The 17,150-nt window shown below is 34.7% G+C and overlaps 1 protein-coding gene across 11 annotated transcripts in view; it reads left to right on the top strand.

The window, feature by feature from the left end:
* Positions 1 to 17,150, top strand: part of EML5 (EMAP like 5) — a 140,203-nt gene that overhangs the window by 57,426 nt on the left and 65,627 nt on the right. For 7 of the 11 annotated variants that reach the window (XR_011432098.1, XR_011432099.1, XR_011432097.1 and 4 more), the window contains exons 10-17: positions 569 to 781; positions 1,806 to 1,973; positions 2,649 to 2,755; positions 3,265 to 3,383; positions 4,620 to 4,810; positions 10,231 to 10,332; positions 11,715 to 11,808; positions 12,800 to 12,900. Coding sequence is in view for 3 of the 11 variants with exons in the window: in XM_070249745.1 (XP_070105846.1) it covers positions 569 to 781; positions 1,806 to 1,973; positions 2,649 to 2,755; positions 3,265 to 3,383; positions 4,620 to 4,810; positions 10,231 to 10,332; positions 11,715 to 11,808; positions 12,800 to 12,900 (1,095 nt within the window). In the remaining 8 variants the exon portion in view is untranslated. Of the gene's footprint in view, positions 1 to 568; positions 782 to 1,805; positions 1,974 to 2,648; positions 2,756 to 3,264; positions 3,384 to 4,619; positions 4,811 to 10,226; positions 10,333 to 11,714; positions 11,809 to 12,799; positions 12,901 to 17,150 lie in introns of all 11 variants that reach the window. The other 4 variants (XR_011432100.1, XR_011432101.1, XR_011432102.1 and 1 more) reach the window with 1 other exon arrangement.

Genomic DNA, 17,150 nt, shown 5'->3' with positions numbered 1-17,150 from the left:
ATTTTCCAATAATTTCTTTAATAAGACTGACTGCATAATTAATACATCTCCCCAAAACTTTTTCATTAACATGAAGATTGACTGAATCCTAAAGTCCTGTTACCTAATGAAAATGTATTACTCCCCACTTGTCAATCCTTCCTGGTCCTTTTCTCTTTTCTTCTTAATCATGTTATCTTCTTAGGTTTCTTTTTAAATACTCAGTTTGCCATGTTCTTATGGCTTTTTCTTTTTCTTCAAACTTAAACGCTATTGTGACTAATCGGGAGCATGATTTTAACAGAGTTCAGTTTTATTCTCCACATGGCTGAAGCTGCTAAGCTACATCATAATTAAATTTGTGTGTGTCTCTGAACCAATATAATTTTGGTGGTGGCTTTTTTTTTTTAGTTCTTTGCATTTAATTTTCTCCTCTCCTTACCATATTCACCTACCTATTTATATATTCTCGTTTAACTAGAGTGGGAAGATATTTAAATTTTGGAGTTCATCATGTTATCAGTACAATTTATGCTTGAATAAAAATCAAATGAAATAACCTTACACTAAGACTCTTTATTATTTTTAGGAGGAAAAGAAGTGACAAATAAAGACGAAATCAAAGGTGTTCACTGGGCTTCGTGGACATGTGTTTCAGGCCTTGAAGTAAATGGAATTTGGCCCAAGTATTCAGATATCAATGATATAAATTCAGTAGATGGAAACTATATTGGCCAAGTTTTAGTTACAGCTGATGACTATGGAATTATAAAATTATTCCGATATCCTTGTTTAAGAAAAGGTATGTTTTCTTTCAAAGTTATAACAGACTTTTAAGTTCTTGCAGAAAATTAGTTTTGAGATAAGTAAGAGGGTTTATGTTTTAAAAAATATGTATACTGATTATTTGGTGGAGGGTTTCATGAAAATGACCAGACTTAGCTACCATTTATTTTGCTAATTCAAAAATTATTGTCATATGTTATGTTTATTTTTGGCCATGAAATATTTATTAGAAAATTATTTTTGAATTCATATATTATGGATTAATACTTTACCTCTTTAAAGAATCATTTTTCTTCCCACTTCCAGAATTGCTTCATATAGTCAGACTATACAATGAGTTATACTTTTCTTATGGCTTATTCTCTTTAATCATTTAACTTGTTGAACATATATGTTTTAGGAGACATTTTTCTTATGTCTTTTTCTCAAGAATTCCGATGAAGTAGTCAACTGTACAAGTTCAGGTCATTGGGCATATTTTATTTTGATCAATATAGTATATTATGTTCATTTTTGTATGTTGAACCAACTTTGCATTCCTGATGTAAATCCCATTTGGTCATGTCATGTAATCCTTTTTATATGTTGCTGTATTAGTATTTTGTTTGCTAGTATTTTGTTGATGACTTCAGTTTCAAAGGATCCCCTCTGGCTGCTAGGGCTGATCATGGTTGGTGTGGAGTAGACTGGCTGAATGTCACTTAAGACCTCAGGTCAAAGCGTTCAAATATGTTAGTATGAAAACAGTTGATCTCCTTGTGGCTGCAGGCTTTTCTCAGAGCAGTAAGATAATACCTCACAGCCCTGGTGGTTCCTATCAAATTGTATTGTGAATCAGTAGAGCAAAGATTTATATCCCTTGATGTAGACTCATTCATTTGTTTATTGAACAAATTTTTGAATTAAGGTTTTTCCCCTTTGATCATAATTAAGATAATAGAAAGAGGATATGTTGGTTCAGGTATAGAAATTGTTGTTTGAAGTGGTATTTTTGTGTGTTGGCATTTGTTTATCAATTTAAAGGTATATTTTTGTTATAGGGGCCAAATTTAAAAAATATATTGGCCATTCGGCTCACGTAACTAATGTCAGATGGTCGCATGATTATCAATGGGTTATTTCTATTGGTGGAGCAGATCACTCTGTCTTTCAGTGGAAATTTATTACTGAAAGAAAACTAAAAGATACTCTTCATATAGCACCTCAAGGTGAGTAGTACACACCACCTAAACAATTTCTCTGTCAAATAACTCTTCAATAACCCCAAAATAACAATTTTACTGCTAAAGTGTAATAATCTAGCCTCATAAGTTAAGAGTAGAGACTATTATTAGTGGAAATTTCAAATTAAAATATTAGGTCTGTGTGTTTAAAGTCAGATGTCACAAAACATGGAATACAATGTACTTTTGGCTGCATTTTAATCCATCAAATGATGAGTGAGGTAGCAGTAACATTAGTAAACATTTAATATATTCTCTGGGTGATGGGTATCTAGGCTTCATATATGGTTTTTTTGACGAGGAGAAGTTATCTAATGTCAATTCATCTGTTGCGAGTAGTATTTTCTAGCTAGTTTTCATTTTAATTATAGATTATATTTACTTATATTTGCACAGACATTTAAATTTGATGTAGCAGTCCTTGGGAAGCCAGTGAAGGGATTTAAAGGAGAGATTGAGTTTGCAGTGAGTAGAGAGGAAGATAATCTGTAGTACAGTTTACTGACGTCTGTGTCACTTGAATAGGTAATTTCATTTGATTGTTTCATGGCTTGTCTCCATCTCAGTTGGCACAGTCAGCTCTTAAACATTAGTTTTACAGTGCTGTTTTGAAAATGAATCTGCTTTAAACAAGTAATGTTTCATTTAAAAAAATTACAGAAAGTCTGGCTGATTCTAATAGTGATGAATCAGATTCAGATCTGTCTGATGTTCCAGAACTGGATTCTGAAATTGAACAAGAGACACAGCTCACCTACCGTCGGCAGGTAAGTTTCATTATCGCATGATTTTTCCCTGAAAAAGTCTAGTTTTTTCTTTATCTTGCTACCTGTTGTTTAATCATCTATTGTTATCTTTGGTATTTTTTAATTTTCTAAGAAATGTGTAGCTATTTCAGTTTTCCCCTTTAAGAGTTAAAGTACACTTGTGTAAAATGTTATTTTATGCTAAGTGCTTGATATACTAAGTGTGCCTGTGTGATAATTGCCGATAGCTTTTTGTCACAGTACACTCCCATTTATTCGCTTTAAAATATCCTCCTATGAAGTATGAAAATTTCATGGAACACTAAATATGTTGTCAGAGTGATATAGAAAATGTAAATTACTTTGTCTTTCCAAAGAAGTAAATTTCATACAGTACCTTTCTATTTAAGGCACTTAAAACTTTAGTGATCAGCAGTAGCCACAATGTCTGAAAGTTACATTAGGACTCTGTGAACACTTTTATTAATATATGTTCTAAGAATATTTCTACTTATGTGTGTTGTTTAAAGGTTTACAAAGAAGATCTACCTCAGCTTAAAGAACAATGCAAAGAGAAACAAAAAAGTGGTACTTCTAAAAGAAGAGAATGGGCTCCAGGAAATAGCATTCGATTACACTTTGTTCACGGGTATAAAACAACTATTTTTCACTTATGTGTTTGAATTTTGGTTCACATTTACTAGCTCTGTGACTCTGAGCAAGCACTTAACCTCTCTGTGCCTCTGTTTCCCCATCTGTAAAATGGAGATAATAATACTTACATCATAGGGTTCCCATGAGGAGTAAAAAAGTCAGTACTTTTGGTGACTTAGAGTGTTGTCTGGCACATAATAAGCACTATATAAGTGTTTATTAAATAAAAAAATTAATTTGTCTTATGAAAGTTTAGTATTACTGTATTTATAGAAATGGATCTCGTCTTTAAGCAAATAAAAAAAAGTAAAATGTAAGAGATTATCCTCCCCTAAATATGTCTAATTTGGAGTGATATTGTGGCTTATTTTGGCCTTCATATTTTAATTTAAATAAAACACAGTTTCTGGATTCTCTTAGAACATGTGACAATACAGGTGTCACATTTCATCCTGGAACAACAGATTCTCCAGTCCAACTCTTTCCTTCCCCGACCCAGTGGTCATTTTCTTACCTGGCTGATAATGCCTTCAGGAATTTGAAAAAGGGTTTATTTACCAAAAGTATTTTTCCTCCAGTGTTAAAACAGGCAGTATTTCTATTCGTTATGTTTAATGAATTGGATTTCTTTGAAGCACAAAGAAAGGTTGCTATATAAATGGAATTATATTGACCGTTTTAAGAAGATTTGGTTACTTTTTCTCTTAGTGTGTATAATGTTTTGAAATTGTTTAAACTTATTTTTGGAGTATATATTATATTCTCATGATTCAACAATGTATATATAAAGATACACTTTGAAAATCTTCTTCCTACTGCTGCCCTCCCAGCCAGCATTTTCCCCCTCCAACAGTAATCACTGTTACTTAGTTTCAGAAATATTTATGCATATACAATTACAAATATATATTCTATACTCTTTCACTTGTAAATAAAAACAACTATTTATGTTTTATAGTATACAAATTTAGTATTATACTTATGCAAATAGTAGTGTATATACACTTTTCTCCACCTTTTTTCACTCAGTATTATAGCTTGGATCTTACTATTTGTAATCAGAGCAATTCACAAAAGTTTGTGGGATCTCAGATGCTTGTATTTTGTTTTAATTCTTCAGTACTTTGTAAAACTGGAAATTGAATGACCTAAAAGGTACCTGCTTTTCCTCTGTACCTTTATCAGATAAAAGGCCAAAGGTACTTTTATGCCATATGTTTTCTATATTTAGTTACAGAGGTTATGACTGTCGAAGTAATCTGTTTTATACTCAAATTGGTGAAATCGTATACCACGTAGCAGCAGTGGGTGTCATTTACAATCGACAGCAGAACACACAGCGCTTTTACCTGGGTCACGATGATGACATTCTCTGCCTGGCTCTTCATCCTTTGAAAGACTATGTAGCAACGGGCCAGGTAGGTCCTCTGAAACACTGTGTGACAGCAACCAGATAGGTTAGACCTTTGTTTGGGTTTAAAGTTAGGGTAATCCACTTTTTAAAAATCTATCTTTAGTATTCTAGGAAATGAAAAATAAAGAATTCTTTAGAATGGGATTTTATTTTCAAATTACAAATAAAATTTATCTCAACTTTTGTCCGACAGTTTTCCTTAGAGTTTTATTGTTTTAGTTATTATTTTAATTTGAATTTGGAACTAAGAGCTCTGGCTTGTCTTCTGTCAGGATAATATTAATTTTTAAAAATTTGTGAGTAAAAATTATAGAAAACAAAGACTAGAAATCTGATTTCTCTAAGTTGAGTTATCTAAAATAATATGTTATCTAACAAATGTTCTATGACAAACAGGATGACTGTGTTTTTATTTTACTATCATGATAGTAACCTATTCAAGTTTACCAAAGTACAAAGAAGTATTGAGATAGCAAACATTGAGAAAAATCTTAACTGATACCTCTCTATATGGATATTCTTAGACAGGGAAGGGAAGGGATGGTGTTTATAGATTCTTGCTCTATATAAGCACTTTTCTAGTTTCTGAACGTATATTTATTTTATTCTCATGTCTGTGAAGAGAGAAACCATTTCCCCCAGTTTATAAATGAGGAAGTTTAGGTTTAACAAAATTAAATAATTTTCTCAAAGACCTCTCAGCAAATAAGGGAGAAAGCCTAAAGCCCTAATCTGTCTGGCTTTAAACACTGTGTAAATATACCTTCTAGGATATATTGAGGGCCGGGGGGTAGGCAGCTTTCATCATCCTATGTAGCTTCCCTAAAAGGAGAGAAAACTCTTCCCTTTTCCTTTGTCCCATCTTCCTTCCCTGTGTTTGTATCTCCCCATTGCTCACTCTTTCTCTCTTCCTCTCTTCCTCCCTTCCTCCCTTATTTCTCTCCCTCCTGTCTCCCCTTCATTCAAAAACATTCATAGAGCATGTGCGATGTACTAGGAAATGTGCTAGGAATATAGAGATAAGTAAGACATCTTGCCATGGTAAGCACACATATTCTGAGGGGGAAAGATATACATGCAAGAAAAGTTCTGATATGAGGTCATAAGTATAGATCAGGGCTTGTTAACCTCGGCACTATTGACATTTGGGGCTAGATAATTCTTTGTTGTGAGGATAATTGCATTGTTGTGTAGAAGGCAATCCTATGCATTGTGGGATGTTTGGCAGCATCCCTGGCCTCTACCCACTAGATGCCAGTAACACCACCCTGCCTAGTTGTGACAACTGAAAAAATGTCTCCAGACGGTGTCAAATGTTGTCTGGAGGCAAAGATCACTCCCTGCTGAGAACCACTAATGTATAGATGTGTATGAAGTCCTTTGTAATATAATGAAGGACTGATTACTTGTGCCTAACAGAATCAAGGAAACCCTCATAGAAATGATGACCTTTGAGCTGAGTAATTTACTGACAGAGGGGAGGTTGGAGAAAGTGTTCTAAGTGTGTTTTTTCGAGTATAAAAGTGGGGCAACAAAACAAAACAAAACACAGCTTATTTAAAGAAGTGAGAGTAGCCTGAGGTATTCAAATCTTAGCGTGCGTGATGGACATTAGTGGAAGAACTAAGGGCACCATTTACCTTTACCTTTAGTTTGTATAAGTGGTTCCTCTTAAAGTACAGTTATGTACCCATTGTGCTGTGGCAAGGAGTTTGGACATTATTCTGGTACTACTGGTATGAAAAATGTAAAAACTGGTCATTTACTAACATGATTCTGGGATTTTAGGGAATTCAGGCCAGATTGAATTAAAAGTGAGTATGCCCACAGGATATCCCTGGATACCCGCTGTAGGGGAGGCAAAACTTTATCTCTGCCCATCTTAGTTTTCATCTGGGACTCAAAAAGACAGATTAATAGGAGAAAAACAATGTATTTATGCATACAGTGCTTATCCTGTGAGTGAAACCTAAACCAAAAGTAACTCAAAATGGTAACTTAGAATTCCAGCTTATGTAGAAAACAGTAAATTTGTAGAGAAATGACAGGACAAAGGAAACCAGTTTTAGGCTTCCAAGAACAACAAACTGTGGAAAGGTAAATATATAGGAGGAAACTAATAGAGAAAGGTTTGTTTGCAGATTCCCCTGGTGCTGTCTCTGGGTTGCAAGTCTGTCTCCAGTAAAAGGAGAATTTATATAATCAACAGGTTGTGCATCTTAAACTTATACAATGTTGTCTGTCAATTATATCTCAATAAAATTGAAAAAAATTATATGTATTACCTACCTTTATGCAGAAAAGGAGGAGCTTTCTCTGGGTTTGCTGCTATTTTATTGCCTTAAGCCTAAAATAATTTTTATGTCAAAGAGGCATATTTTGGGGTGACATATTCTGGTTTCCTTCACCATCAAGCCATAGCTCCTTTGCTTCTGCTTAAACAACAGCGTGTCTGCTTTAGACGCTGCAGAATCAAAACCTTTTCCCCAAGGCACAGGCTCACGCTGCCTCCTCCACTTCTCCCAGTGTTTTCCATTTCTTTCCTGTGTTATATTACAACCAACCAGTCCCGTCTCTATAATTAGAGACTTCTGAAATAAATGTTTCTCATAATTGTTCAAAATGAAAAAAAAATTTATTAAAAATAAAAAGATATGTCCAAAGTATTTTATCTGGATGTTTTGAAATTTAGTTGACAAATCTAAACGGTGTTTTGTTTTCTGAAGAATAGAGTACAAATAACTCCCCTTTGTTGAGAACCGTGATCCTAATTCTAGATGAAAGGAGCTGAAAGAACCTTACCTAGCAACTTATTTATGTATTTCACTTTGAGTACCCTGACTGATTGTACCATAATTTAGAAATTTTGTTTCATTCCACAAATATTTGTTGAGTGCTTCCTATTTGAAAGCATCGAGTGCTGTGGGAAACAAAAAGATAACTTAGATTGGCTGCCACTATGAAGAGTTCACAAGCTAGTATCAGAGTTGGATGAATTACTGTATATTTACAATTCACGGAAAATACGCTCTTTTAGATATCTTGTGGACAGCTCAGATTCAGCATGTCCAAAATGGAGATAAATGGGCTTAAGCTTCCTTTCCAAACCTGCTCATGCTCATGCTGTTTCCTACTTAGAACATGGTGCTATGTTAACTTGGTTGCCTAAGCCTGAGAGTCAGCCTTGTTCTTCTTCACCCTTGATAGCCAGTCAGTCCCAGAGTTGCATCCGTTATTTGCCCTGAATATAGCTTGATTCTCTACCTTGAATGTATCTTTGCTTTTTTTTTTTTTTAAAACCTCATCTCTACTGGCAATTCAATGCTTCATAATCTCTAATTTATTGCTATACCCAACCAGCTGTTCTCCCACCTTTAATTACCCCTATCCATTTTCCAGTCCCTTAGTAATCTTTCTTTCCTTCAGTGTGTATTAGTAACTTTTAGGCTAATATGTAAACTCAGTAACATGCACCTCAAGGCATTTAACCTAGTCTAAGTCTCCAAACTTCTCTTTTTCTCTCTTACCATTTACCTCCTTGTAAACTATACTCCTGCCTTTTGAGCTATTTAGAATTTGTCCAACATGTGTAATGCTGTTTCAGGTCTTTTATATAGTTCTCTCCTCTTGGAAAATTCTTCCCTTTCAGGTCCGTTCAATCATCCAACTTTATCTAATTCCTACCCCTCCTTTTAAGGCTTAGGACAAGTAACATGTCTGAGCACTTGCCCCATCTCTCCCTTCTCCCCTCATGCCTATCTGACATGCCCTGAGTGTGCTTGAATAACACTTACATATTACTTAAGCCAGTACTGAATATGCTGTTTAAAACGAACTCTTTCACTTGTTAGCTGTGGGAAAATTGCCTAACCTCTCTATGCCTCAGTTTCCACATCTTTTAAAATGGGAGTACTATCAGTGCCTATCTCATAGAGTTGTTTGATTATTAAATGAGTCAATCCTTGTAAAATGTTTAGAATAGTTTCTGGCACATAAGTCAGTTCTCAGTAAATGTTAGTCTTCATCATCATTTCCGTGTGACATGTCCAGTGGGCAGTTGAACATGTGAGTCTTGAATTCAGAAGAAAAGTTTGAAGGTTGGAGGGTAGAATTTGGGAGTCATTTGTTGATTTAACTGTTGAAAGTGGAAGTGAGTTACCTCCAGGCAAAAATGTAGGATGAGAAGACCGTAGTATGAAAGCCGGAATCTTGGGGAAGTTTGCATTTGAGGGACAGGTGCTGAAACTGTGAAGGAAGCTCAGTAGTAAGAGTCAAGGAGACTGGAGAACTAGGAGAGAGTAGTCCTGTGAAGTTATCAGAAGTATCAAGCTCTGCAGAGGTTAAGTAGAAAGAAAACTTAACACTCACTGGTAATGTTTGGCTGAATAACTTAGTGAATTATTGACTGATTTCAGTGTCATTTTTTGTTATGTCTTTATATAAAACCAATCTCAAAATTAACGATATTTGGTAGCTATCTTAGTTATTTCAGGAGTTGCCTTTATAGGCAAAGCTATTATATCTCATTATCCTTATAGTTAAAGACAGTGATTACTTGAGGCTAAAGGAATAATTCAGAATTGATAGTTTATCTGTGCATTCATGAACATCATAAACCAAGTTTAAAGATAAGTGATAGAGCAGCTGGCCCAGTCACATAGTGGTCAAGTTTGCGCACTCTGCCTTGGCAGCCTGGGGTTCATGGGTTCAGATCCCAGGCTCAAACCTACACACCACTCCTCAAGCCATGCTGTGGCGGCATCCCACATATAAAATAGAGGAAGCTTAACACAGATGTTAGCTCAGGGACAATCTTCTTCACCAAAAAAAAAAAAAAAAAAAAAGTGATAGACCACTGCAGTAAAACTGTCTATTCAGAGTCTTGTTTACCTGCTTTAACCCCTCTGTATCTTTGTTTATAATTATCCTAGCCTAGAATGGGCCTGCTTTCTTCTCTTTTTATCCAAGACCTGTGGTTTCTGAAGGTTCAGGTCAAGTATCATCTCTTCTATGAAGTTTTTCTCTACAGCCTTTTCATCCCTCATTAGGCATGTATTTCCAGATGTTCTTATTTAACCGAAAGTATCTTGTTTTCCCAATAAGTGTGCAAAATGTACCTGAATGTCGTAGTGTTCATTGTATCTAGCATAGGAACATTGCCAATAAAAGGTACTCAGTAAGCATCTGTATTTATGAAGAATAGAATAAATTTTAGGAATCACATAGTTCTAGAACATTCCTAGAAACAGTGAGCTTAGTGTCATTAGCTTTTCAATAATTGTAAGAAAAAAATGTTAGTCACATATATCACCTACTTTATATTTTTTATTTGATAAATATCTATAGCAAATAAGACAGGCTGTAAAATCTCCTGTAAAATAATTTAATTGTATAAAGTGACTTTTATAATTCTTTCTATCTTAGGTAGGTAGGGATCCCTCAATTCACATATGGGATACAGAGACCATTAAACCATTGTCAATTTTAAAGGGCTACCACCAATATGGTGTCTGTGCTGTTGATTTCTCAGGTAAGGCTGTTTTCTATCTCAGTAAGAATGACCAAAATACAGAGGTGCAATACATAGCATTTTAGTCTAAATCAGTGCTGCACTTGTCATTTAGCTATGACCTTCACAATTTTTATCAAATATGCATACTGTTGTCCTAACCAATCAGGGCTGTGAAAGAGTGGGTTTGCTGGCTGGTTTATAATTATAATTTAATGAGTGTAATTTTGAATACCTGTTAATTTAAATATGTTTCTATTAAAATAAAAAATGTTTGCATAACATCTAAAACTATCCAATTACTACTAGTGGTATATATCTTCTACTTTGGGCAAACCCTGATCTCACTTAATATTTTACAGCCACAGAGTTAATTATGAAAATGTTTAGGGTGAAAGCTAAGAAAAAAAGAGTTGAGAACTGAAGTATTTGTTTTGTAACATTTCTATGAAGTGACAATTCCAAGCCCTTTTACCAAAATAATTTCAGATTATGTTACGTTGTTGCTGTATGTTTGAAAGTTTAAGAGCTGCAGATAGATCTACAATGAAAGCCAGCATGTGGTTCGGGAAGAGGAGGGAAATACCATTAATAGAGAAATTTATAATAAACGAAACAGTAAATTTGTGCTGTCTGCTGCTCTGACAAAAGTGATAGTGAATTATTCATAGCAGAGTTTTGGGAGAAAATGTATATACACGTTCAGGGATCTGCTAAGAATCAAGAAGGAAGAAAATGAACGGCAAACTAAGGGAGTCAACAGGAAAAATGCCACTGGTAGCAATGAACTAATTGAGGTCTGCAGAAAGTGTGGTGGAGTGGCAAACATTTTAGTGGAGTTTGAGCCTTTATAACCTGTAAACACGTGCACACCTGTCAGCATGACTAATTTAGCTCAATCATTTGTCTAATACAGTCATTGCTTGTTGCTTGATAATAGTAACAACTAAAGTGATTAACCTTCACTAAAAATCATTGTATTAATGGCAATATATAGTTTTAACCTACACCTTTTTCAATGATTAACTTTTCATTGTTGCTGTAAGTTCTTATATCACAGTGGAATTCTTATGGTGAATTTAATTGAAGTAAATCTTTTCTTCCTTCTTTCAGTTTTTCCTTTCCTCCTCATTTTTTAAGTCTATCTACTTATCTTCCTCCTTCCCCTCATTCCATCCTGGTGGATAGATAAAGTAAATGAGCTCAGAGAAAATGCCAGTAGATATGTTGAGAAACTGTCCCCCCTTATAAATTCTAATTCTTTTAATAGATGTATGCATGCCTAACATTTAGCATTATTTGATAAAATTTTAAATATGGTGCTGTGGTTTTAGAATGTGTACTGAATGTTTTTTATCTTCTGATGTTAATGCTCAGTATATCTCTCTGATGAATTTTCATAGCGGATGGGAAACGTTTGGCCTCAGTTGGAATAGATGATGGCCATACTATTGTGCTGTGGGACTGGAAGAAAGGAGAGAAACTTTCACTAGCAAGGTAAGGAAAAAACCCTGATATCACGTTGACAAAATACTACCATTACTTTGGACTTAAAAATTTTTTAATTAAAACAATTTTGAAGCTTTGTTTATTGCTGCTGTCTTTATTACCATCAAATAAATAGTATAATCATGGTAAAAAGACAAACAATTTCAGGATTCATTTGTAGGTTTATCCCTTGTGAACCTACTTTTTAATGTAACTAGTATGACAATTAGTAATGTAACTAATTTGAAAAAAGCTGTTATCTAAAATCTCCATTTACAGGTAGCATGAATTCTACTGTATGATAAGCTATTATAAAGTCCTTGGAAAGTATGATAAAATGCTTATATATTTGAATGAAAGAAGATATGTACACACTCATATATCACAAAGAAATTATAGATTATTTTTATTTTCTGTTATATTTTTTATTTTCTAAATTTTCTGCAATGAGCATGTATTATTTCTATAATAATAAAAAATATGAATAGTTGCTTTAAAGGAGGAAACAGTGTCAGAGACTATTTTTTTTAATTTCCTGTTCCTTAAAGTAAGACATTAAAACACTTAAAATATATAGATAAGTGCTTTTTTTCCAGAGTATATAGACAATGCCCAAATATAAAATAATTTAAGGGGAACTTTGTGTTTGGAAAGGCTATTTTAAGCTATAACAGAGTATTTTAAAAAATTTCTTTAACTTATTTACTCCAAAAATAGCATTCCCTGTGCACAGTACTGTAGTAGGTGCAATAGGTACTATCCACAAGAAGTTCAATTCTCATTGTTCCTATCTTTTAAGATTCTGTTGATTAGAGTTAATATATTAAAATAATGACAAAATAACAAATGTACAAATGCATGATTACATATTCCAAACTTGAGAGACAAGTGGGCCAAGCATTCAGTAATGGAGTAATCAGGATAAAGGTATGGATTAGGCAAAAGATTATTACAGGAGAGATTTATCTTCAGAGTTAAAACATTTTGGTATTTATTTCAGAGGAAGTAAAGATAAGATTTTTGTTGTAAAGATGAACCCCTACGTGCCTGATAAATTAATTACAGCTGGAATTAAACACATGAAATTTTGGCGTAGAGCAGGTAAGAAAGTGCTTCTTTTTACTCCTTTGAAATTTAAGAAATTGTTGCTTTAAAAAGTGATTTAGCTAAGTGCAGTGTGGTATCCTAGATTGGATCCTGGAACAGAAAAGAGACATTAGTGGAAAAACAGGTGAAATCTGAATGAAGTCGGAGGTCAGTTAATAGTAATGTAACAAACATGTTGGTTTCTTAGTTTTGACAAATAGTCTATAGATTACTATAGATGTACTGTAATATAGTATAGTATAGATTACTATAGATGTAAGATGTTAACATTAAGCGAAACTGGATAAGGAGTATACGAGAACCTTCTGTGTTATCTTTGTGTCTTTTATGAAAATCTAAAATTATCCAAAATACAAAGTTCGTTTTTTGAAAAAGTGATGCACAGTTGTCTTGGTACGTTTTAAACAAATGTTAGATTTATTTTATTGTCATTTATTGGCTGCATTGATGTAGTATTCATGTTTGCAACAGGATTTAACTTAGAAGATTAATCAAGTGATGTCCAGACTCCTTCCTTCTGTTAAAGATGTTTTTAGTCTAAACTGAACATGAAAAATTTTTTTAAAATTCTTCATATGCTATAGAATGATATAGAAATGGAATTTTATATTACTTAGTCATTTGTAACTGTAAAACAATAACTGTGGAAGAAGTTCATGTTTTAAAATAAAAGCCTCTTTTCCAAATAGAATAGTATAAACTCCAGCAATTTAACATCAAAGTCTCAGCACACTTAAACCTTTCAGATAAAATACATAAATATAGGAAAAAGTGAAACATTGTTAGAAAAGAATAGGCTCATTAAAGACATTTCCAAAGTTCAAGTAACTTTCAAGTTGTAAGCTGCGTAAGACACGAATTGATCTTCATCCCAGATTCATCAGATCATAGTGTATATACATTTACAAATTAAAAAGAAGTATTTTCACATTTATGATTTCATTCCCGTACATTTAGAGAAAAATTTTGAGTATCTTAGTTACTTGGAATTGCAAATACCCAGCAAGTAATGCTTATTATTTCTGTCTTGAAAAAAAACTATAAGTGTATTTGAAATAAGAGACTTAATGAAAGTAAGTAGCCTTAAAATGAAAAGATTTGCAATTAACTTTTCTCCTTCAGTTTGATTTGACATATAATAGATCTGAAACTGAACCATAGAAGGATAAATGTTAAGGCTTTGGTGTACATTTTAACCTTCTTCACTTTTGGGGTTCTGATCTACAGGGTTCGCTAGCCAAGTGGGAAATAAGTAACCACTTTATTAATCTGAGTAAATGCTGTCTAACCTCTGAATGTATAGCTTTATGTAAACTAAGTTAAAGATGACTTAGGCCTGAGGTTAAAAGGGTGCTTTTTACCTTTTTACCTTCCAGGTATAGGCTTTGAGAATTCCAAGTTATGAATTATTAGTCTATCCTTTAAGGAATTTGAACTCTATTCTGTGGCTGGTGGGGGTGGGGAGCCATTGAAAGTTTTTGAGTGCAAGGAAAACATGACCTTGTGCAGTAGGAACATGTTATGCTGTATGTATCAGAAGACACAGCTATTGATTATCTAAACCAGGGGTGGTAAACTCTTTCTGTAAATGACCAAATAATAAATATTTTAGATTTTCCAGGCCCAGGAACAAAATCAAGAATATTATGTAGGTATTTATAGAACAAGAGAGAGAACTCCTGCTCTGCTCTACCCTGTTTGCACCCAGTTGCCGTTAACTGGAGACATTCTTTCCAAGATCAGCCTGCTGCAGCAGAGGGGACCTGCACGTTTGGGGGGTGGGATCATGGTCAGCTTCACTCTGCCCAAGTAACGCAGAGATCCTAGTGTGTCCTTCTCCTTCTGGAGAGCCCTAACTTCTCAACTTGGGCAGCTGGCCAGAGGCAAGGCGACTCCTTGACTTCAGTTCCACTGCTGGGTCCCAGCAGTTGCCATTAGCAAAATCCTCAACTTCCAGATAGTAACCAACTCAAGCCCCGGGCAGCTGCTAGTTAGCAGCCAAAAGTCAGGGAATCAGGCTCTGGAAGCAGAGAAGGAAACAGGCGTGACCTCTGCAGCTCATAGTGCCAATTTGCTCCAGTGCACACCGTACAAAATAGATGGTGGCAGAATTTGGCCTGCAGCCTGTAGTTTGCTGACCCTGTTCTAGATGGGTAGTCTGTGCTCTAGTGAAGGCCAATCCCTCCACTTGTGTACTAGATCTCTTCTGCTGTCACCTACTCAAGGACATGACTTCAACTCTTCTTCCCTTTCTCTCCTACATCATCAGTTTTCCTTCTCTACAGACTTTCCCTTCAGCATACAAGTATGGTGTTATTCTCCATCTTAAAACCCAACAAAACCCCTTCAACTCTCTTCTCCAATTGCTAATCAATTTCTCTTCTTACCCACGTACTGAAACACCTCCAAACAGTTGTTTACACTTTCAATTTGCAATGTGTCGTCTTCTTTCTCTTGAGAGAAGTCTAATGTTTTTTTTTCCTTCACCTCTCCACTTAACTGCCCTTGAGGTTCACTGATGACTCTGGCTGCTATGTTAAGAAAAGACAATCTTACAAATGGATCTGGAATGTGACCACTTTTCATCATCTTCCATGCTACCACCGTGGTCCACGCCACCTTTATCATTTGCCCAGATGATTGAAATAGACTTCTCTTTTCATCCTTGCTGCTCTTCAATTTTCTTTCAACCCAGAAGTCAGAATGAACCTGTTAATAAATCGTATGCCAGATCTTGTCATTCCAACTACCCAAATGTTTTCCATCTCATATAGAGTAAAAGTTAAATCCTTACAGCGGCCTGAAATACTGCCTTTGACCTCTCTGACCCCATCTCCCATTAGTGCCTCCCTTACTTTCTTTCCTACTTTATACTGGCCTCCCTGATTGTTCCTTGAAGATTCTTGTCACATTCCTGCATTTGGGGCCTTTGGATTTGCTGCTCCCTCTGCCCTGAACACTGTTCTTGCATAGCTTGTTCTTGCTACCTCCTTCAGGTCTGCATTGAGATATTACCTTCTCAGTGAGGCCTTTCTTAACCACCGTACTGAAAATGGACCCATGTCACTTCTTATCTCCTTTTTATGTCTATGTTTTCTCCATGGCTCCTATCATCTTCTAACATACTATACATCTTACTTATTTGTCATATTTATTGACTGTCTCTCACCAGGAAGCTCCATGAAAACAAGGAATTTCGTTGTCTGTTTTGTTCAAAGCTCTACCCCCAGTGCCTTGAATAGTACCTGGCATATGTATTTCTTGAGTGAATGAATGACTTTAATTGGAAAAATGGGCAAAAGGTATCAACAGGTAGTGAATGGCCAATTAAAATAGGAAAAGATGATACAGCCCATTAATAATCAGGGAAATGCAAATTAAAACCACAATAAAATTTAGTTGGTATTTCATCCCCCAGTCTGACAATAACAAGTGTTCCTGAAAGCTGGGAAATAATAGGAACTCTCTTCACTATTAATGGGAGTGTAAATAGATTTATCAACCCTGGATAACAATATGGCAACAGATGATACCTCTCATTTATGTGTTGTTCCTTTTGCACATACCCTATGGCCATTCCTAGGCATTACTAGAGCATCTCTTGTATAGAAGAAGCCCTTACAAAAATGTTTAAAGCAGCATTGTTTTCAATAGCAAATCTTGGAGACAACTTAAGTGACCATTAATAGGAAAGTGGACAGATTGTGTTTGTTTATATAATGGAATGCTATATAGTTATGAAAATGAGTTTTCTAGAGGTACAAATCAGCATGTATAAAACTCCATAACAAATCATTAGTGAAAAAAGCAAGTTGCAAAAGAATACATACAGGATGGTATTTATAGAAAATTTTAAAACATGAAAAATAATATGACATTGCCCTAAGAATTCATAAATAAGTATTAAAATATATATAAAGGAATGTGTGAGAATAATCAACACCGCATTCAGAATAAGAGGTGAAAAGGGAGATGGGATTGTCATCGCCTTTCAGTTGTTTAGTAATTTTATGTAAGTTGATAGTGTATTGATACAGGTGTTCATTGCATTGTTTTTTATACCTTTTTGTATTAAATGCTTCATAATAAAAATTTTGAAAAACGTAATCAGAAGTACTAAGAACTAATTAAAAGTGACTTAGCACGTGTTTTTGTTTATCCAAAATGCTATGGCCTAAAATCAGCCATTGGTATGGCTGCCTAAGCTGGGCAAAGTGTTGCCCAAGTCACTGATTGAGAGACCT

This window comes from Equus caballus, chromosome 24, assembly GCF_041296265.1.
Source record: "Equus caballus isolate H_3958 breed thoroughbred chromosome 24, TB-T2T, whole genome shotgun sequence".
Lineage (NCBI taxonomy): Eukaryota > Metazoa > Chordata > Mammalia > Perissodactyla > Equidae > Equus > Equus caballus.
This window is presented reverse-complemented; position numbering and strand designations above follow the sequence as displayed.